This window comes from Oryctolagus cuniculus, chromosome 5 (genome assembly GCF_964237555.1).
Source record: "Oryctolagus cuniculus chromosome 5, mOryCun1.1, whole genome shotgun sequence".
NCBI lineage: Eukaryota > Metazoa > Chordata > Mammalia > Lagomorpha > Leporidae > Oryctolagus > Oryctolagus cuniculus.
In genome coordinates this window covers 129287751-129309181 of record NC_091436.1, presented here as the reverse complement: position 1 = coordinate 129309181, position 21431 = coordinate 129287751, and the positions used below count along the sequence as shown (strand labels likewise).

The following is a 21431-nucleotide window of genomic DNA, read 5'->3' as shown; positions in this document are numbered from 1 at the left end:
CCCAGGACCTGGTCCTGTGAGCACACCTGGGAAGGCTGCTGGCCAGAGGGGCATTTGCTGGTGTTCCGATGGTCACCCTGACACCAACACCATCCCCCAAGCTCCAGACACTCCTCCCTACCCCCCCCCACTCGGGAAACCCTCCTCCATGTTTCCTCCTGGTATGAAATAAAGATTTCTGTCCCCACCTCCGAGCCAACCAAACATATGCTGTAGAAAATTAACAGAGGGTGGGGTTGGGTGCAATGGCTACATCCCATATCCGGGTCTTCGGGTTGCAACCTCAACTCTGCTCTCCATGCCAGCTTCCAGCTTACGTGCAGCCTGGGAGGCGGCGGATGATGGCGCAACAACTCAGGTCTCTGCCACCCGAGTGGGACACCTGGCGTGCAGTCCTGGCTCCAGACTTTGGCCTGGCCCAGCCCCGGCCTTTGAAAGCATCTGGAGAGTGAGCAGTGGATGGAAGAGCTCTCTCCCTCCCTCCCTCCCTCCCTCCGTCTCTCTCTCTCTCTTTCTCTCTCTCTCTCTCTCTCTCTCTCTGTCTCTCTCTCTCTCTGTCTCTCTGTCTCTCTGTCTTTCAAGTAAAGAAGTAACTTGAAGATGGCAACAGACAGCTGGTTCTCTGGTTTTCTTACTGGAGGGAAGGGACCAGCCACAGTCTGCAGCCCCTTTCCCCCTGCTAAGTATTTCGCGCTTCAGACAAGCCTGCAGCCGGAGCGCTGGGAGAGCGCTCAGAGTCTCAGAGTGACGGGGAGAAATGAGTCTCCTGGGAAAAGGAGCCCCGAAGGGCTCTGCATCTGCCTGGGAGCCCCTTTCCCGAGCAGGGCGAGGAGACACAGACAGGATCTCTGACACTCTTGGAAGGCACCCGAGAAATGTGCAGGCCTGCCGTGGGCTTTGAAATTCCACCCTTACACATTCACTCCTTTGGGTCTTCCAGAGTTGCAGGCAGTCCCTAAATACCGCGGTCCCTTAAAACCTCAGCAGACTGATCTCCGGGTTTATTGCTCTCCTGGTTTTAAAAACACGGAGACGGGGGAGGCAGGCTGGGGAGCAGGGAGAAGAGGAGACCAGAAGCCTGCCAGGCGCAGGGCTGCCTGGTCTCTTAACACACTCCCACTGCCTGTACGGGTACTCTTTCATGTACACCATCTCAGGCAGCCCTGCGACACCCGGAAGGGAACTTCTGATCCCATTCCACAGAGGACAAAACAGACTGAAAGCACGGACATGGTTGCCCGTGGCCCCAGGACTAGTCAACTATTGAGTAGGGGAACAAACAAGAGGCTGTGAAAGTGCTAGCGGCCTCCCCACCTTTATAACACTGGGGGAGCATTGCACCTAGCTTTAAAAAAACTACATTTCCCAGACTCCCTTGGGTCACTGAACTACAATGGGAAGTAGTTGGGTGGGGCCTCTCCCACACACTTTGCCCTCTTTGCATGTCTCCTGTCCAGCTTCTTGACAAAGGAAACATGATAGCCAGAGTTCCAGAAGCTATTTTGTACCATGAGGTGACCTTAAAGACACATGGGCTGAGGCTAGCAGGGCAGAAAGCTAGAAGCGGCTGGGCTCCTAGTGACCCTGCTGCCCAGAAAACCAGACCGGAACACTTTCTCCAAGAGTTTCTTTTACTTAATAAGGGGCACACAGCTGGTACGAGTTTAGGTCACGTTAGGCTGGGGTTTCTGCTCATCCATTTTTCTCTCTGATGCCACCAGTAATTTTGTCACTTCACAATGGCTCATCGGGCATGATATGGCACCCAGAAATCCTCCTCTCGCCCGTGTTTTCTGCTTGCTGTCCCACGTGGCTGCTTCTGGGCGGAGTCAGGGTTCTCCCTGCACCCGTGGTACGGTACGGTACGCACGCCTTTGCTCCAACCCTTCTAGGACTTTTTAGGAATGGAGGGCACTAGATGTCAGCAACTAGAGCTGACCGAGAAAACCCCACGGACGCCCAGAGTGTGTCCCCGTTCCTCCCAGAAAGAGACACTCCTGTGCGTGTGCCCACCCCAGGCCTCCAGCCTTAAGGAGAAGTGTTTGGGGACATTAGTGTGATAGGCCCCACAGCACACGGCACATGGGGGAGACTACACTGCTCAGTCTCTGCTTCACACAACTCCGTTCACTTGAGTCTTGGTTTTACCATCTATGAAATGGGCATGATAATATTTGTCCTGACTGTCCCCATTCACAGATGTCAGGTTTCAAGACTTGAACGAAGGCCGGCACCATGGCTCACTTGGCTAATCTTCCGCCTGCAGTGTTGGCACCCCGGGTTCTACTCCCTGTTGGGGCACTGGATACTAGTCCCGTTTGCGCCTCTTCCAGTCCAGCTCTCTGCTGTGGCCCAGGAGGGCAGAGGAGGATGGCCCAAGTCCTTGGGCCCTGCACCTGAATGGGACCAGGAGGAAGCACCTGGCTCCTGGCTTTGGATTGGCACAGCACGCCAGCCGTAGTAGCCATTAGGGGAGTGAACCAATGGAAGGAAGACTTTTCTTTCTGTCTCTCTCTGTCTATAACTCTCTCTCTGTCTTTCTCTCATTGTCTAACTGCCTGGCAAAAAAAATAAATAAATAAAATAAAAAGACTTGAACCAAGTGACAGAAATGCAGAACAATATAAAAATCCAGGGCTGGCTGATTTTGATTTGGGCTCCGGCCAAGGAGCTGCCTTTCCTTCTAACTTCCTCTCTGCTAAGGGGGCTCCGGCTGTCTGGGTAAATGGGCACGTCAAGGAACCTTCCCTTGGCACAGAGGGCAGGGCTTGCCCCTCCCCCTTGAGGGAATACCGGCCTCTGCCGACTCCCCGCCAATCCCCAGAACCTGGGGCACCGAGCTGAGCCGCAGATTTCTGTCGGCTGCTGGTGCAGGGTGCTGTGTAGCTGTCCCTTCCTGGGGAGGGGGATGAGCTCCACAGCGGTGCTGACTGGTAAGAGCCTGATGGGGTGGAACCCGGCTGAATTTGCCCCCTGGTCCTTTCCCCTTGGCAGGCAGAGCCGCAGTGAAAGGTGTTCCCCTCGCCCCCAGTCTGCAGACTGGGCAGGGTGGTCCCCTCTCCCCAGGGTGCACGGGGTTGGGGGAGGCATGTCTGACACCCACAGCAGCCTAGGGCATGGGAAGGGGGCCTGTCAGGGCCCCCCTCCTTGCAGTTCCCCGTGTTCCTTGCATGGAGGCGACAGCAGCTGCATCAGCACCATGCAGGCAAGGCCACATCCCGACCAATTTGGCCCTGTGCGCGGGAAGCATACTGGCTGTTCCCCTGGCGCTCCCAGGGACCTTTGCTGTGTCTCACCCGTGACAGATGTTCTGACGACTCTCAGAGACAAGTGTTTACGATGTCACTTAGGCCGATAATGACATGTGGGGCACTTAACTTTCCATGTCGTGGCAGGGAAGAGGCCAGGCTGAGATGGGTTGCTGCTCTCTCCAGAGGGACAGGGCAGGCCAGCCCTTTTCTCTAATTCGCTCCCTATTAGCACTGTCCCCTTGCTGAAAGGCCTCGGCTTTGCGAGATGCACCTGTCGCATGGGAAGCAGGCCAGGCCCTACTTGTGGACTCCTGAGCCCAGGGTGACCCTGCAAGGCTGAGCTGTGCATGCGGGTGTCTCAGGAGGCCAGCCAGAACCTTGAGATAATGAGGGAGCTTATTATCCCAGCAAAGAGCAAGATGCCATTCCACAGCCAAATGCAAATCCTGTCTGAGCGTCCACGCCTTGGGGTCACCGCCGCCGCCACTCTGCCTTCCTGCCATGCAGACAAGAACCCGAGGTTTTCCTCCGCTGCTCCCCAGGTCTGCAGTGCACCTTGGGGTAGGGCCCTGGCGACTTGTCACTGACCTGTGTCCTGGGCTGATTGGACTCTGAGTTTCTACCAAAGTTCCCATCTCTGCCCTCACATGCCTATGGGACAGGGCACTCTAACCCTGGGAGGTGGAGGACATGGTGGACCCAACAGGCCAAAACAAGTGGATCTAGACCAGTGGAAGCCACACTGTCTTGATCATTGGATTATGAGAATCTTAAATGGATTAGACCATGAAGACTGTGATCCCTTAAGTTAAAATCTTTCCACCTTTGCCTGCCAGTCAGGCCGCCTGTCCAGTGTCCCTGGAGAGGACTTAACCAGAGGCCTGGGTTCAAATCACGATCCTGCCTCTTTCTGGCTGGGTGATCTTGGGAGTGTTTTTGTAGAGCTCCCTTGGTCTTTCATACTTCTCAGGCTGTCCAGGAGGGTTCAGTGAGGGACTGCCCACAAGGCTCAGGACCAAACACACAGGAAGCTTGCAAGGATGTGAAGGAGGGGGTTCTGTTACCGTGCGTGACCCAGAGACCCGCACTCACCGTCTCCTCCAACACTCGGACAGCTGTTAGAGAGAAGACTGGATGGTGCATCTGCTCTGCCTCTCCCATTTCCCACCCCGCCCCCGCAGTCAGGCGAGCGATCCCCCTTGCACCGTGTCACTCTCACAGGGATGACTCCTCCCGCTAATAATGATATGTGTTTCTGGAGTGCTTCTGTGAGTTCGTACCATCTGCTGGGTCACTTCTCATTGTTGTGGGCACCCTGGGAGGAAGTCCTCTTTGCTACCTGCATCTGTGTATCCCAACATTTCTGATGCTTCTGTTTCATATCTACTATAAAGTCTTTATAACCTAGTGTCTCCAGGTTCTCAATCCCAAAATGCAAGCGACTCGCATTCCCTCCCAAGTGACTGCAGGAGCACAGCCCTAAGCCCACCCCTGCCCCTCCTGCTGGGTTTTTATTAATTTTTTTTAAGTGCACACAGTCTCTGGGGCCTTCATTTAGGAAGCTCCCCTTTAATGGTGTTTCTATTAGTTTATTTTATCTATTTTGGAAGGCAGACACAGAGAGAGAGAGAGAGAGAGTAAGATCGTCCATCCTCTAGTTCACTCCCCAAATGCCTGCCACAGCCAGCAGCTCAGAACTTCATCCGGGTCTCACCCATGGGTGGCAGGGTCCTCCCACCAGGATGCACATAAGAAAGCTAGAATCGGGAGCAGAGCTGGGAACACAGGCATTGCAGCATGGGATGTGGATGTCCCGAGGGGCCTCCTAACTACTGTGCCAAGGGCATGCCCCACCCCAGCATTTCTGGGACCCCATGGAGCAGGGCCAGTCTGTTGCCCACCTCTTCTCTGGCCTGTTGGATGCTGCGTGTGCCCTCCCCTTGTACCCAAGCAAGACTCTGTGCTGGTAGTTCCTCACCTTTACACTTTTTATCAAAGCCAAGACCACATGATAAATTCAAAAGTGAAGAAACATACTGATTTTCAAAAGGTCAACCTCACCAGTTATCAAAGAAATGCAAATTAAAACAAGTTCCATTTTTCACCTCTAGAATTGGCAAAGATAAAAGTTATTATACATTCAATATTGGGGAAGTCGTGGCCAAAATGAGTACTGTCACCTTCCCCTGGTGAGAGGGTAGATAAATATTTCTAGGGAATGTGTAAAGATTATAATGCATTTGTTAAACTAATAATTCATGTCCTCGGAAAATATGTTTAGGGAATCAGTGAAGCTGCACAAATGTATTTCTGCACAAAAATATCCATCACTGTTTTAATATTGAAAAATGGACAACAATCTGAATGTCCAACAGTAGAATACCGGTAAAATAAATTACAGAACTCAAATGTATTTTAACAGCAGGGGAACTGAGCAAGCTATAACGCTGAGAGCGAGGGATGAAGGTGCAATAGAGTACCCGAGATTGATCATAAATATCATGTGGTGTTGATAGAAAACTGACAGGCACTTCTTTCCGAGTCTCTCTGGTTAGCTTCAGAGGGCAGGAATACAGGTCTTTTCCATGTCCCTCTTTATAATCTTTCTCTACTTTCTAAAGTTTCTACAAAGATTACCACTCAGATAATTGGAAAACCACAGCTCTAAGTTGCACCGTACCCCTCTGGCATGTCTCTCTGAATGCTGTATGCGCGCACACCCGCGGCACGTCTCTCTGTATGCTGTATGTGCACACGCCCGCGGCACGTCTCTCCGAATGCTGTATGCGCACACGCCCACGGCACGTCTCTCCGTATGCTGTATGTGCGCACGCCCGCAGCACGTCTCCCTGTATGCTGTATGTGCACACGCCCGCGGCACGCCTCTCCGTATGCTGTATGCGCACACGCCCGCGGCACGTCTCCCTGTATGCTGTATGTGCACACGCCCGCGGCACGCCTCTCCGTATGCTGTATGTGTGCACGCCCGCAGCACGTCTCTCTGTATGCTGTATGCGCACATGCCCGCGGCACGTCTCTCTGTATGCTGTATGCGTGCACGCCCGCGGCATGTCTCCGTATGCTGTATGTGCGCACGCCCGCGGCACGTCTCTCTGTATGCTGTAAGTGTGCACGCCCGCGGCATGTCTCTCTGTTTGCTGTATGTGCACACGCCCGCGGCACGTCTCTCTGTATGCTGTATGTGCACACGCCCGCGGCACGTCTCTTTGTATGCTGTATGCGTGCACGCCCGCGGCATGTCTCTCTGTATGCTGTAAGTGCGCACGCCCGTGGCACGTCTCTCTGTTTGCTGTATGTGCGCACGCCCTCAGCACATCTCTCTGTATGCTGTATGTGCGCACGCCCGCGGCACGTCTCCCTGTATGCTGTATATGCACATGCCCGCGGCACGTCTCTCCATATGCTGTATGCGCACACACCTGCGGCACGTCTCCCTGTATGCTGTATGTGCGCACGCCCGCGGCACGTCTCCCTGTATGCTGTATGTGCGCACGCCCGCGGCACGTCTCCCTGTATGTTGTATGTGCGCACGCCCACGGCACGTCTCTCTGTATGCTGTATGTGCACACGCCCGCGGCACGTCTCTCTGTATGCTGTATGTGCACACGCCCGTGGCACGTCTCTCTGTATGCTGTATGTGCGCATGCCCGTGGCACGTCTCTCTGTTTGCTGTATGTGCACACGCCCGCGGCACGTCTCTCTGTATGCTGTATGTGCACACGCCCGTGGCACGTCTCTCTGTATGCTGTATGTGCGCATGCCCGTGGCACGTCTCTCTGTTTGCTGTATGTGCACACGCCCGCGGCACGTCTCTCTGTATGCTGTATGTGCACACGCCCGTGGCACGTCTCTCTGTATGCTGTATGTGCACATGCCCGCGGCACGCCTCTCTGTATGCTGTATGTGCACACGCCCGTGTGCTGCGGTTACATTCTCACACTGCCTTCTCTCCACCCTGAGACACGCATCCGCCCTCTGGACAAGCCGAGCAGGTGCACACTAGAGGCTCCCTAGCTCCACTAGGGCATCCATGGCGCCCCCCACTCAGTCCCAGGTCTCTGTTCCTCCCCCCATGTACTCTCTGCCCAGAGACCCACCCGCTAAGGAAGACCGGGCTGGAGGAAAGCCCAATGGTGGACCAGGGGTTTATGACCTCTCTTGCACCGTGAGCCCTTCGGCTGTCTGGTGAGGCCCACGGGCCCCGTCCTCAGCACGGTCATTTCAAGTGCATGAAGCCAAACGTTGCAGCTTCAAAGGACACCTCACAGTCCCTGAGAGGAAGACCACAGGCCAGGTCCCTCACGTTCCACAGGAACCGAGGCTGGCGCGGACAGGTGGGCGTCTGCAGGCAGCAGTCCCAGCCGTGGGGCCTCTGTCGCCACCCTGCGACTTCTTCCCTCCCTCTGAACGGCTTAAGCAAGTCTCCTGCAGCTTCCTCACAACCTCCCTCCCTCTCCCCCACCCCGGCCCAGGAAATGCCCCCTTGACCCTCACAGCGGTGACATGATTGTCACCCACCAGTGGCAAGGAGACCAAGGCCGGGGATCAGCACAGGTGGCCAGGATGACGCCCTCCCCACTCACAGGAGCTGCCCTGACCCCTTCCGAGCGCACTGGGAAAGCGAAGCTCCTCCCCTCACCTCCCCGGGGCCGCTGGAGGACAGACCCAGGGTGAATCCAACACAGAGGAAAACGGGACTTAAGGGACCCAAGAAACCACGAATGCAGCACGTCCGTGGGGGCCTTTGATCCAGCTGGGCCTGAAGCAAGCTCCTGACTTCTCAATTACATGAGCCAACACTGGCTCCTCCCTTTTTCTTTTCCTGCCTGTCTTTTAAAACCCAGTTTGATATAACTCCCTGTAACCAGATGTCCACGCTAAGGCTGGCGGATTACCCCCATTTGCCCAAATGAGGCAGCTGAGGCAGGAGAATTAAATGACTAGCCAATGGCAGAGCCATGATAGGAAACTCACTCTCCTTGACCTCCCTGTGACTGCATAGGAGCGCAGGGGAAGGCCAAGGGCGCTCGCCTTTGGAGAAGTCAGATCCCTTGGCCAAGAGATCTAACTGTTCTTGCATAGCCCCCAGCTGGGCTCCAGACAGGAAGTTCAGAGGCTCACAGCCCAGGGGCCACCTACCCCAGCCACCCACGGGGAGAGCGGCCCTCCCACGTACACACCCTGCCGCCGCCCCCCCCCCCCTCGAAATGGTAGGTGATGTCTTTCTATGCCTCCTTACCTGGCACCACGGGCACCGTTTGCCCCGGGACCCCTACAGGCTCCACTGGGAGGAGGGACACGGATGGGGCAGCTCGGACAGCCCCGGGCCCTCCCCCTGCCGCCCCCGCCGCAGCCCCCGCTCACCTGTAGATCAGTACCTCGTCGTCCGAGCAGTTGTACTGCAGCTGGTACATCTTCACCCGCGGTGCCGACTTGCTGACCGACCACTTGACCAGGGCCGAGGTGGTGGTCACGTCAGACACGAGCACAGCTCGTTCAGGGGGGCTTTTGGGAGGCTCCCCGCCCCCGCTGCCTCCGCCTCCCCGGCCCGTCTTGCTGGAGCCGGTGATGTCCGAAAGGCGGGACTTAGGGGGTGCGGAGCGGCTGGTGCTGTTGCTGAGGTGCGGTAGCTGGACCACCGAGACCTCCACCGTGGCGGTGGCCTCCCCGGCGGCGTTGGCCGCGATGCAGGTGAAGGCGCCGCTGTCCTGAGACGTGGTGATGAGGATGTCCAGCGTGCCGTTGTCATACACGGCGGTCCTGGACGAGTTCCCCACCAGGCGGTCATCGGGGGCCACCCAGTGGATGAGGGGGCTGGGGTCCCCGATGGCCTTGCACTTGAGCGTGGCCGCCTGGCCCTCCAGAACCAGCAGCTTGTGCGTGTGCTGGGTGACGAGGGGCGGCTCGCACACGAACTCCTCCTCCCGCACGTGCCAGAAGTAGCGCCCCTTGAGGCCCCCCGGTGAGCCGCAGGTCTCCAGGTCGTCCTCACGCTCCAGTCTCCGCAGCCAGAGAAGCTCGCAGTTGCAATGCAGCGGGTTCCCACCGAAGCTAAAGGACAGGGGCGGGGCGAAGGGCGTGGCGGTCAGGGCGGAGGCCTGGGAGCGGGCGAAGATGGCGTCCGGGGGCAGCTTGTGCAGCCTGTTGGAGGTGAGATCCAGGCGAGCCAGTTTCTGCAGGTCGGCGAAGGTGCCCTCGGCGATGTGGTCCAGCAGGTTGTGGTCCAGGCTGAGCTGGTGGAGGTTGAGCATGCGCCGCACGGAGCCCCAGGGCAGGCCATGCAGGTTGTTGTAGGACAGGTCCAGGTCCTCCAGCGTGAGCAGGAAGTCCTCGAAGGCGTCGTCGGCGATGGCGCCCAGCTGGTTGTTGTTGACGATGAGGTGCTGCAGGTTGACGAGCCCGCGCAGCGTGTCCTCGCCGAGGCCCGGCAGCCGGTTGCTGTCGAGGTGCAGGGAGCGCAGGCTCTCGAGGTCCAGGAAGGAGAAGGGCTGGATGTGGCTGATGGTGTTCCTGGACAGGGTCAGGTCCACCAGCCCGGTCATGTTGGCGAAGTCCTGGCGGCCGATGTGGATGATGAAGTTGCCGCCCAGGCGCAGCTCCACCGTCCGCCGGTCGATGTCGGGGGGCACGAAGAGGAGCCCCTTAGAGGGGCACAGGGTCCCCAGTGACTCAGACAGGTTCTGGCAGACGCAATACTTGGGGCAGGCGTCGACCACGGCAAACGCCATGCCAAACGCCAGCAGGCCACCAAGCAGGGTCTCCATGGTCTGGTCACTCAGGCCACGGCGCCTGCAAGGCAGGGACACAAGGCAGGGGTCAGAAGGCAACCCGCCCCCCCCACCCAGTTCCTTCCCTCCATCCCTCCAGCCCTGCCCCTGCCCAGGGGAGCAGCCCACGCTCCTCCCTCACGCCAGTCCCTCGGATGCAGCTCCTCTTTTCCTTCCTTCCTGAGTTCTTAGCAGCTAATATACGATTTCATTTACTCGCTTATTACCTTTATCGATCGTTTCCCACCTCCCTTGCTACCATACGAGCCTGGAGAGCAGACACTTGTCTGATCTAGTAAGTGCTCTCTTCCAAGCACACGGCACGATGCCAAGCACACAGTAGGTGCTCAATACATGTGTGCTGGATAGAGGAGGGGATGGGTGAGAGCCTGCAGGTGGGACATCCCGTACTCACTGGGTTTGGGAAGTCTGGGATGGCTATCTTTTGAAGTGGATGTTCCCTTCTTATACGGTGTAGACTCAGCTGTGAATGAAGCTGAAGCGGCACTCCTTGAGCACAGGAGGCGAGGGTGGGCGTGGCGGAGCAGTGGGTTAAGCTGCAGTGTGGGACACCCACAGCGCATGTCAGGACACGGGTTCAAGTCCCAGCTTTGTTGCTTCTGACCCTGCTCCCTGCTAGTGTACTGGGAAGCAGCAAATGATGGCCCAAGTACTTGAGTTTCTGTCACCCATGTGGAAGACCCAGATGGAGTTCCTGGCTCCTGGCTTTAGCCTGGCCCAGCTCTGGGCTGAGGTCTTCATGTGGGGATAAACCAGTGGATAGAAGACACCTCTCTCTCTCTCTCTCTCTCCCTCTCTCCCTTTCTCGGAGAACAGGAATGTGTGCCAGACAAGGCTCATCCCTGAGAGATGCCAGGAAGGCTAAGTGGAAATGGCTTTGGATAAGTTCTACACCAAGGACAATCCACCTAGTTCATAAACGTTTGAGAGTTTGAGGAAGTGAAGAAGCCGGTGAACAGGAAGTCGGGAACAGAGCTTCTGAGCTCTTCAGAGGTGCAGGGTGCTCTCTGTACACCCCTACATGTGCCACCCCTGTCAGGCCTCAGGAGCACCTGTGTATAGAGATCAGGGCTGGCCCAGGGCTTCACAACTCAAAAGTCACCTTCGCATCAAAGCCTTCCCCGAAACCCCTCTCCAACCACCCCCTACTCTGCAGCCCCCACCCCCTCCTCCACTTCCTATTTTCTCTCCAGAGCTCACCCTTCTCCACCTAACTTGCTATTTTATCTTCTTGTCTTATCATTTGTCTTCTGCTCTGACAACACAACATGAGAAGCAGGACTGGCTTTCACTCCCCACCATGTGCCCATGAATGGCTAGCGTTGGAAGGAACAGGAATTTGGCAGAAGGTTGACACCAACTCTGAGTTTTCTCCGGTCCACGCTGTGCTAAGCGTGACTTATTCACCTGGTGCTATGCACCACCCATTGAGCTGGACTCAGGAGCAGTGAGCACGCTGGCCGTGGAGCCTCATGCAGACCACACTTCTCAGACCACATCCTAGCGCCATCCAGGGTCCTGCCCAGAGGGCTTCTGAGGCTGATCAGCAGGGGCAGTGCTGGGTACCCCATCGCCACCGCAGGGAACATGCCAGACTAGAGCTTGGCATCACTCACATTTTCCCCTAACCATAGAGTGCCCATTTTTTGTTATTAAGATACAGGAAGTAGAGTTCCAACAGTCCCAGTCTGAAGGACACAGACACACACAAAACAATTTACAGGCTGTGGTGAATTTAAAAACCCATTCCAATCACATACTCCATTCTGCAGACTTGAATTGCATGATTGCATCCCTTTAAGGGTAAATCCCCTACCTGAGACCCTGCGAGGGCCTGGGACTTATCCTACATTTCACCTGGAGTGACTGTGGTCTGGTAGAAATATCCTGTGAGCCGTAACCGTCATCAAATATTCACGTGGCCATATTAAAAAGGAATAATAAAAAGGAGATGGTGGAGTTGGGAGGGAGCTTGCTGCCCGAGTCTAGGAGAAGATAGTTTTTAAAAAAGTGGAAAGAGTACAGTCTCAGGGAAGAGTTAGGGAGAAAACAGAGGAAACGCTACACAAATTGGAGGAACACAGTGGACCTAGGTGGAGGGCAAGGATGTGTACAACTTAGGACCCCAGCAGCCGGGAGCCTCACACCAGCTTGGAGAGGGAGGTGAGACCAGACTGCAGCAGCCCAAGCCACTGGCAGAAAAGCAGCAGAAAGAACCTAGAGGGGATCCAGCTTGGAGCCCAGCAGGGGATAGTAAACCTGCCAAACTAGAGGAGAAAAAACAAAGGGGAGAGGAAGGTTTCTTGTCTCCAATCATCCTGCAAAGGCGCCCTGTAACAAGCTGACAGATAGCAGGCACCGTTTTGGACATACGTAACAGCTGTGCCAGCCTGTGTCTGCACCCAGCAACAAGCCAAGCAGAGACTCCTGACTCTGGTAGGGAGAACAGACGGGGCTGGGAGCTCAGGACTGCAGGAGGCTGGTGTGCTGGGACTGTGAAAACACTGAGGCTGCATGGGACGACTCAGGGTGTGGCTGGGACACTGGGCAGTCACTGTGGGAGCCTCCATGCACTCAGGACTGCGGGGGGCTTGTGTGCTGGGACTGTGAAAACACTGAGGCTGCATGGGACGACTCAGGGTGTGGCTGGGACACTGGGCAGTCACTGTGGGAGCCTCCATGCACTCAGGGCTCCTGGTTACCTGGTGAGGGACTTTGCGGGGGAATCTGAGCTTACATTGAGGACTTCACAGAACCTTTGTGTAGTCCTTGTAGCAGAGCGGATGGATAATATACTCACTAGGGCTAGTGCCCAGGCACTGGACTCCCTCGAGGAGAGAAAATCAGCTGAGTCTATGCCATCAAACAAGAAAATACCTACACTTTGGTTAAAACAACAACAACAAAAAAAGAATTACTACGCCAAGCCTGGGTGTGTCACCTCAGATACACCTTCCACCCTGCAACACTGAGCAGAGCTCCATGGCCACACCCACCACACAGCTCTAGTTATTCTCTGAAAGCAGACATTCCACTAATTCACTCATAATTCAAAGATAAAAACCGCCACAGCGAAAAAACATAGAAACCAATGAGTATCCCCACAAATGCCAAATAACAAATGCACCAATTCAAGAAACAACAATTAGGAAGATAACATGACATCCCCAAAAGAACACAACACTTCAATACTAGATTGTGAAGATAATGAGATTGAAGAATTGGCAGAAATGGCATTCAAAGAAATGATCATAGGATTACTTAGAAGTAACCAGAAGCAACTGCACGAACTAATGAAATCCATATATGAAATGATAGAAAATTTGTCAGGAATTGAGATCTTAAAGAGAAAGCAAAATGAAATCTTAGAAATTAAGAATTCAATAGAACAAATGAAAAATGCAGTGGAAAACCTTACCAAAAGAATCGGTAAAGAAAGAATATCTGACTTAGAAGACAAAACACAGGAAATTATAGTCAGACCAAACACAAGAAGAAGAAATTAGAAAACCAAAAAAACACTGTTGCGAATCTACAGGATGCTATCAAACAACCCAGCATGCAGGTTCTAAGAGTACCTGTAGGTGTGGAAAAAGAGAAAGGATTAAGAAGACCTTTTTAGTGAAATAATAAGAGAAAATTCCCCCAATTTGGAGAAAGAAATGGGCATCCAAGTATGGGAAACACATAGACCTCCTAATAGACATGACCAGAAAAGATTTTCACCATGACACATTATAATGAAATGCTCCGCAGTAAAACATAAAGAAAATATTCTAAAGTATGTGCAAGAGAAACGCCAGATTACTTTCAGAGGATCTCCAATTAAACTCACAGTGGCCTTCTCATCAGAAACCCTACAGGCTAGGAGAGAATGGCGAGACATATTCCCGGTATTAAGAAAAAAAAACTGACCAGCGCCGCAGCTCACTTGGCTAATCCTCTACCTGCGGTGCTGGCACCCCGGGTTCTAGTCCCTGTTGGGGCACCGGATTCTGTCCTGGTTGCCCTTCTTCCAGGCCAGCTCTCTGTTGTGGCCCAGGAGTGCAGTGGAGGATGGCCCAAGTGCTTGGGCCCTGCACCCACATGGGAGACCAGGAGAAGCACCTGGCTCCTGGCTTCGCATTAGCGTGGTGCACCAGCCGCAGTGCGCCGCCGACTGCAGCAGCCATTGGAGGTTGAACCAACGGCAAAGGAAGACCTTCTCTCTCTCTCTCTCTCTCTCTCTCTCTCTCTCCCTGTCCACTCTGCCTGTCAAAAAAAAAAAATCAGCAAAACGAAGAGCTGTTTTTTTGAAAAAATGAACAAAATTGACACACCATGGGCCCAACTAACCAAAAAAAGGAGACAGAAGACCCAAATCAATAAAATTAGAGATAAAAAAGAAAATGTAACAACAGACATACTAAAAATAAATAAGAATCCTATCAATCAAAATAAAATCAATCAAAATAAAAAAGAATCATCATAAATTACTACAAAGAACTGTATGCCAACAAACTTGGAAACCTAGAAGAAATGGATAGATTCCTGGACACATACAATCTACCTAAATTGAGCCATGAAGACATAGAAAACCTAAACAGACCAACAACCAAGACGGATATTGAATCAGTAATAAAGGCCTTCCCAATAAAGAAAATCCCAGGACCAGGTGGCTTCACTGTTGAATTCTACCAGATGTTTAAAGAAGAACTTACTCCAATTCTTATCAAGCTTTTCTAAACAATTGAAAGAGGGAATCCTCCCAAATTCTTTCTATGAAGCCAGCATCACCTTTATTCCTAAACTCCGAAAAGATGCAACAAATAGAACTACAAACCAATTTCTCTGATGAACATAGATGCAAAAATCCTCAACAAAATCCTGGCCAATCGAATCCAACAACACATCAGGAAGATCATTCATCCAGACCAAGTGGGATTTATCCCTTGTATGCATAGATGGTTCAACATTCACAAATCAATTAATGTGATACATCACATTAACAAACTGCAGAACAAAAACCATATAATTATCTCAATAGATGCGGAGAAAGGATTTAATAAAATAATGAAACTCTAAGCAAATTGGGTATAGAAGGAACATTCTTGAACACAATCAAGGCAATCTATGACAAACAAATGGCAGGCATCCTATTGAATGGGGAAAAGTTGGAAGCATTTCTGAGACCCAATATAAGACATGGATGCCCACTCTCACCATTGCTATTCAATACAGTCCTGGAAATTTTAGCCAGAGCCATTAGGCAAGAAAAAGAAATCAAGGGGATTCAAATTGGGAAGAGGAAGTCAAACCATCCCTATATACAGATGACATGATTCTATATATAGACAATCTAAAAGACTCCACCAAGAGACTATTGGAACTCCTAGAAGAGCTCAGTAAAGCAGCAGGATATAAAATCAACACACACACACACACACACACAGAACAACCTTTGTATACTTAGCCAATGCCATGACTGAGAAAGAACTAAAATCAATCCCATTCACAATAGCTGCAAAAAAAAAAAAATCAAATACCTTGGAATAAATTTAATCAAGGACGTCAGATACCCTTATGATGAGAATTACAAAACATAAAAAGAAAGAAATAGAAGAAGATACAAAAAAATAAAAAAAAAAAAACTTCCATGTTCATGGGGTGGAGGAATCAATATCATCAAAATGTCCATTCTTCTGAAAGCAACTTATAGATTCAATGAGATACCAATCAAAATAACAAAGACATCCTTCTTAGATATAGAAAAAATAATTCTGAAATTCAGATGGAGGTACAGGATACCTCGAATAGCTAAAGCTATCTTATACAACAAAAACAAAGCCAGGGGCCAGTACTGTGATGTAGCAGGAAAAGCTGCCACCTGCAGTGCCGGCATCCCATATGAGCGCAGGTTTTAGTCCTGACTGCTCCATTTCCAATACTGCTCTGTGCTATGGCCTAGGAAAGCAGTAGACGATTTCCCAAGTCCTTGGGCCCCTGAACCCACGTGGGAGACCTGGAAGAAGCTCCTGGCTCCTGGTTTCGGATCGGCGCAGCTCCAGCCATTGCGGCCAATTGGGGGGGATAAACTAGCAGATGGAAGACCTCTCTCTCTCTCTCTCTCTCTCTCTGTCTCTCCTTCTATTTCTGTGTAACTCTGTCTTTCAAATAAATAAATCTTAAAAAAAAAAAGTTAGAGGCAGCACAATACCAGATTTCCAGACACACTACAGGGCAGTTATAATCAAAACATCCTGGTACTCATACAATAACAGATGGGTAGACCAATGGGACAGAATAGAAATGCCAGAAATCAATCTAAGCATCTACAACCAACTTATATTTGACCAAGGAGCTAAAACCAATCCCTGGAGCAAGAACAATCTCTTCAACAAATGGTGCTAGGAAAACAGGACTTCCACATGCAAAAGTATGCAGTAGGACCCCTACCTTACATCTTACACTAAAATCCTTTCAAAATGGATTGAGGACCTAAATCTATGACCTGATACCATCAAATTACTAGAAAACATTTGGGAAACCCTGCAAGACATTGACACAGGCAGAGAGTTCTTAGAAAATACCCCAGAGGCACAGGCAATCAAAGTCAAAACTCACAAATGGGATTACATCAAATTGAGAAGCTTCTGCACTGCAAAAGAAACAGGAAAGTGAAGAGGAAACTGACAGAATGGGAGAAATTATTTGCAAGCATCACAACTGATAAAAGATTAATAACCAAAATATATAAAGTGATCAAGAAACTCCACAACAACAAAGCAAACAATCCAGTTACAAAACGTGCAAAGGAACAGACATTTTTCAAAAGAGGAAATCCAAATGACCAACAGACACATGAAAAAATGTTCAGGATCACTAGCCATCAGGGAAATGCTAATCAAAACCACAATGAGGTTCTACCTCACCCCAGTTAGAATGGCTTTCATACAGAAATCAACAAATAACAAATGCTGGTGAGGATGTGGGCAAAAAGAAACACTAATCCACTGTTGGTAGGAATGTAAACTGGTAAAACCACTATGGAAGGGAGTTGGAGATACTTCAGAAATCTGAATATAGCCCTAACTTATGACCCAGCCATCTCACTAATAAGAATTTACCCAGGGAAATTAAATCAGCAAATAAAAGAATTATCTGCACCCCATGTTTATTGCAGCTCAATTCACAATGGAATGGCTAATACATGGAATCAACCTAAATGCCTATCCACCGAAGATTGGATAAAGAAATTATGGGATATGTACTCTATGGAATACTACACAGTGGTAAAAATAATAAATGAAATGTGATCATTTGCAACAAAATGATGAATCTGGAAAACATCATACTTAGTGAAATAAGACAGTCACAAAGGGACAAATACCATATGCTCTCCCTGATCTGTGATAATTAACAGAGCACATAAAAGGAAATCTGTAGAAGTGAAATTGACACTTCGAGAAACAATGACTTGAACAGCGCTTGTGTTGACTGTCAAGGAACTGTTTTTGTTTTTTTTTTTTCTTAATGGAGAATGGGACTGAGAGTGGGGGAGGAAGGAGGAGGAGTGGGAGTGCAGGTGGGAGGGTGGGTATGGTGGAAGAATCACTATATTCCTAAAGTTATAGTTATGAAATTTGTACTCATTAAATAAAAGGTTTCTTTGGGGGAAAAAAGACATAGGTGAAATAATTTTGATTATCTATTTTATTTAACTACTACATACAAAATATGGTTTCAATGTCATCAATTCAATTATTAACAAGATGTTTAGCATTCTTTTATTGGTAAAGAGTCTTCAAGATTTGGTGTGTGTTTTACACTCAGAGCACATTTCCAATGCTCAATAGCCCATGTAGCTTTTGGCTACCATACTGGACAGTACTACAAACTATAGCTCACAGCCCAGACCTAACCTGCTGTCTGTTTTTGTCAATAAAGTTTTATTAGAACATGGACAGGTTTCTTTACCTATTACCTACAGTTTCTTCCCTGCTACAGTGGCAGAGGTGAGTCACTCCAGTAGGTAACATGTGGCCAGAAAAGCCCAAAGTATTTACCGTTTGTCCTTTATGGAATATTCTAGAGGGATTTTTTTTCCTTTTTCTCCTTTACCTTTTTTATTGTGGGCACCCAAATGGTGCCTGGGACCAAATGCCCAGGTCCGCACAGCTCTGCTTCAGGCTCCCCACGGCACCTGCTCACCCTGCCTCTGCCTCTTCTCCGGAAGCTGCCTGAGCTGCACCAGGCGCAGCAGATACACCCATCCCCCGGGGCTTGCGCTACGGAAGCTCTCCACCTTTCCTTCAAGTGGGTCCTGGCCTTTTGGGTCCCTGCTTAGCTGGGGCCAGAGCAAGCGTGGATCTTCTCCATCCCTTCCCAGCCCTCTTGGGCTCGCTAGCCCTACCTCCCCGTGTCTCCTGGTGGCTGCATGGCAGAGAGGGCAACACTTTCTTAGACATGGCTTCCACTTCCGTGGAAGTGAGAGGCACCCTTGGCACCCACTGAGGGCATAGGGCAGCCACACTCACGGATGTCCCTTGAGGCTGCGTGTGTGGCTGAGGCCATGGTACAGTAAGTTAAGCTGCTACTTGCATTGCTGGCATCCTCTAGCCCATTGCCAGCTGGCCTCCTGCCTACTCTGTGACCAATCCAGCTCCTGCTAACGCTCCTGGGAAGGCAGTGCATGATGGTCTAAGTGCTTGGGCCCTGCCATCCACATGGGAATCCTGGATGGAGTTCTGCACACCTGGCTTTGGACTGGCCCAGCCCCAACTGTTGCAGCCATTTGGGGAGTGAACCAGCAGATGGAAGATATCTCTCTCTCTCTCTCTCTCTCTCTCTCTCTGTCTCTCTCTCTCTCTGTTGCTCTGATTTTCAAATAAATAAATAATTTTTATAAATAAAATTAAAAAAGAAATGTTTTGAAGGCTGTGGGAGGAGGGCGGGGGGTTAGTGTCCCAGCACACTGTGAGAAAGGCCGTCTTCCGCTGTGCCCTGGCCCAGGAAGCACTGCAGTGCTCCAAGGCTGAGGTGCATTGCCCAGTGTGCATGAGAAATGAAGGTATCTGTCAGGTGCACCTGGGGCCAAGGCCAAGGCTATTCATGACCTAATCTCATCCATTTGCCCTTCCTGATCCCACCCTGAGTCTCGGGAGGCTGGCCATGTGGACCATGTTGACAATACACAGAGGGTCACCTCTGGCATCCCCCAGGCCTCCCTGCAGAGAGGGGCAGCCTGAATCTTGGAGATGCCACAGCCTCACTGGCGGGCGCAGGGTCTGTGGTTTCCCATCACTCTGTCCTTATCAATTATGCTAAACAAACCACATTGGAAAAAAAAAGTTTGTTGAGGATTAACAAATGTCTAATGAATTCAAATCTGTGACATAATAGCACTGGGTAAATATATTTTAAGTGATCAGCATGGAAGCTTGCTGACTGAGAAGTGACTATTGAATCTTAATTAAAATTGTATTCTGAGAGCTGTCACTTCATATATGATGCTAACAGCCAAACCAAAGGCTGCTTAGCCTCCAGGTTGGGAGGGGATGGGCGCAGGACCACCCAGGGTATTTAGTGCATATCCGGGATATGGCTCACTCTTTCCGGCAGGATTTGGATAAAGGTGGGGAGGAGGGAGCCAGGACCTAGGTCCCTGGCAGCATCCCCAAGTGATGCAGGCAGTGGAGGGTTACACAGAGCTGGTGATTAGGAGGACAGGGCTGGGGCCAGGAGTGGAAAGGAAGTGAAAGCGGGTGGGAGAGGACGCAGGATTATTTGTGGGCAAAGCTGAGCGCTGCGCAGGGATCAAAGAGAGGCTGTGAAATGCATGCTGGTATCAAACGTCAGAATCAGGCTGCAGAGCAGGGAGCCATCTGCAGAGCCCGCTGCTCTGCTTGGAATGTCTATGAGCCAGCGCTGGGGAGAGGGCTCTCAGGGAGAGGAGACAGAGGCAGAAACCAGAGCTGGGGACAGGGTGGGGGAGGGGTGGGGTAACCACTGCCGCCCCTCCCCCCAAGGCCACACCCCTGGGAGCTGAACCTGGGAGGGCCAGGAGCAGAGTCTCCTCCTGCACTTGGTGGAATCCAGACTTGACAACTCCACCAGGTGGCTGTGTCTCTAAGACACAAGACGCCCTTGTGCAGTTGCAAAGAGGCATCCCCCCGAGGCCAGCTTTGTGGTGCAGCAGGTACTGCTGAGGCTTGAAACACCCACATCCCAGAGGAGTGCTGGTTCAAGTCCTGGCTGACCCACTCCCTGCCAATGCGCCTGGGAAAGTTGTGGAAGATGGCCTAAGTACTTGGGTCCCTGCTACCCTTGTCAGAGACTCAGATGGGGTTCCAGGCTCATGGTTTTGGCCTGGCTCAGCCCTGGCTGTTGTGGTCATTTGGGTAGTGAATCAGCAGATGGAAGATCTCTCTCTCTCTCTGCCCCTGCCCCCATCATTCTGCCTTTCAAACAAATAAATCTTTAAGAGAAAGAAAGAGGTGTCCCCACCAGTATTTCCAGCACCCTTTAACTAAGAAACCTTGTGCAGTGAGCAACCTGCCCCACCATACCTTGTCACCCAGAGTACTGCCATCCCCATTTTAACCCTTAGGAAGCAAGGTTCGAAATGATTTGGGCCCCAACTTCCCTTCTGCCCTGGGAAGACCCACAAGTTAAATCGAGGATTGTCTGGCTCCTGTCCCTGCTCAGAGTAGAGGAGGCACCTCCCGAAGCTTCCATGCACCGGCTGTACAGTGAAACCGGGCTACTAGCACTAGAGGGCGGCTTAGTCACTGGTGACAGCCCAGCTGCTCCGCTACATAGGAGCATTTGTGCTTCCTGCTTAGGGATGGGCCTGGAAGGAACGCTGATGTGTTCAGAAGCAGAGGCCTAATTGGCTCCGAAAGACGGCCTGTCAGGCCCTGATGGTGGTGAGTCACACACGCACGCACGCACGCACGCACAGCGACAGATGCACACTGGCAACAAACACAGAGTTGTGGAACTAGGCTGCCGGTTTGTAATCCGAGCTTCCAGATGGGATTTTATGTTCAAAGCAGAAGAAAAGCGAGAGATGAGGATAGGGAGTGGGAAAATAACGGACAAGGAGGCAGGCAAGAAAAGGACCTGGAGACCCCCCCAGACCGTCTGCCCTCCAGCCCCAGGCCGTCTGCCCTCCAGCCCCAGGCCCCCCGCCCCTCTCGGCTGCCTCTGGGTCCTGGTCAGAGGCATCTCGAGCTGTTCCCAAGTGCAGGCAACACTTAGCAGATGGCTGGCACGATATATGTGATATCTTGCCACCCTGATTTCCATTTAAAAGACACCCTGGCAACCAGCAGAGGAGCCGCCCGCCCCTCCAGCCTGTAAATCAAGCAAGATGCCTGTCGCCAGCTTC

General features: G+C 51.7%; 1 protein-coding gene across 1 annotated transcript in view; it reads right to left on the bottom strand.

Moving 5' to 3' along the window:
* The window catches only part of LRFN2 (leucine rich repeat and fibronectin type III domain containing 2), a 164201-nt gene that overhangs the window by 21066 nt on the left and 121704 nt on the right, over positions 1-21431 (bottom strand). The window contains exon 2 of the mRNA XM_017345105.3: positions 8637-10061. Within this exon, the coding sequence (XP_017200594.3) occupies positions 8637-10036 (1400 nt within the window). The 5' untranslated portion in view covers positions 10037-10061. The remainder of the gene's footprint in view (positions 1-8636; positions 10062-21431) is intronic.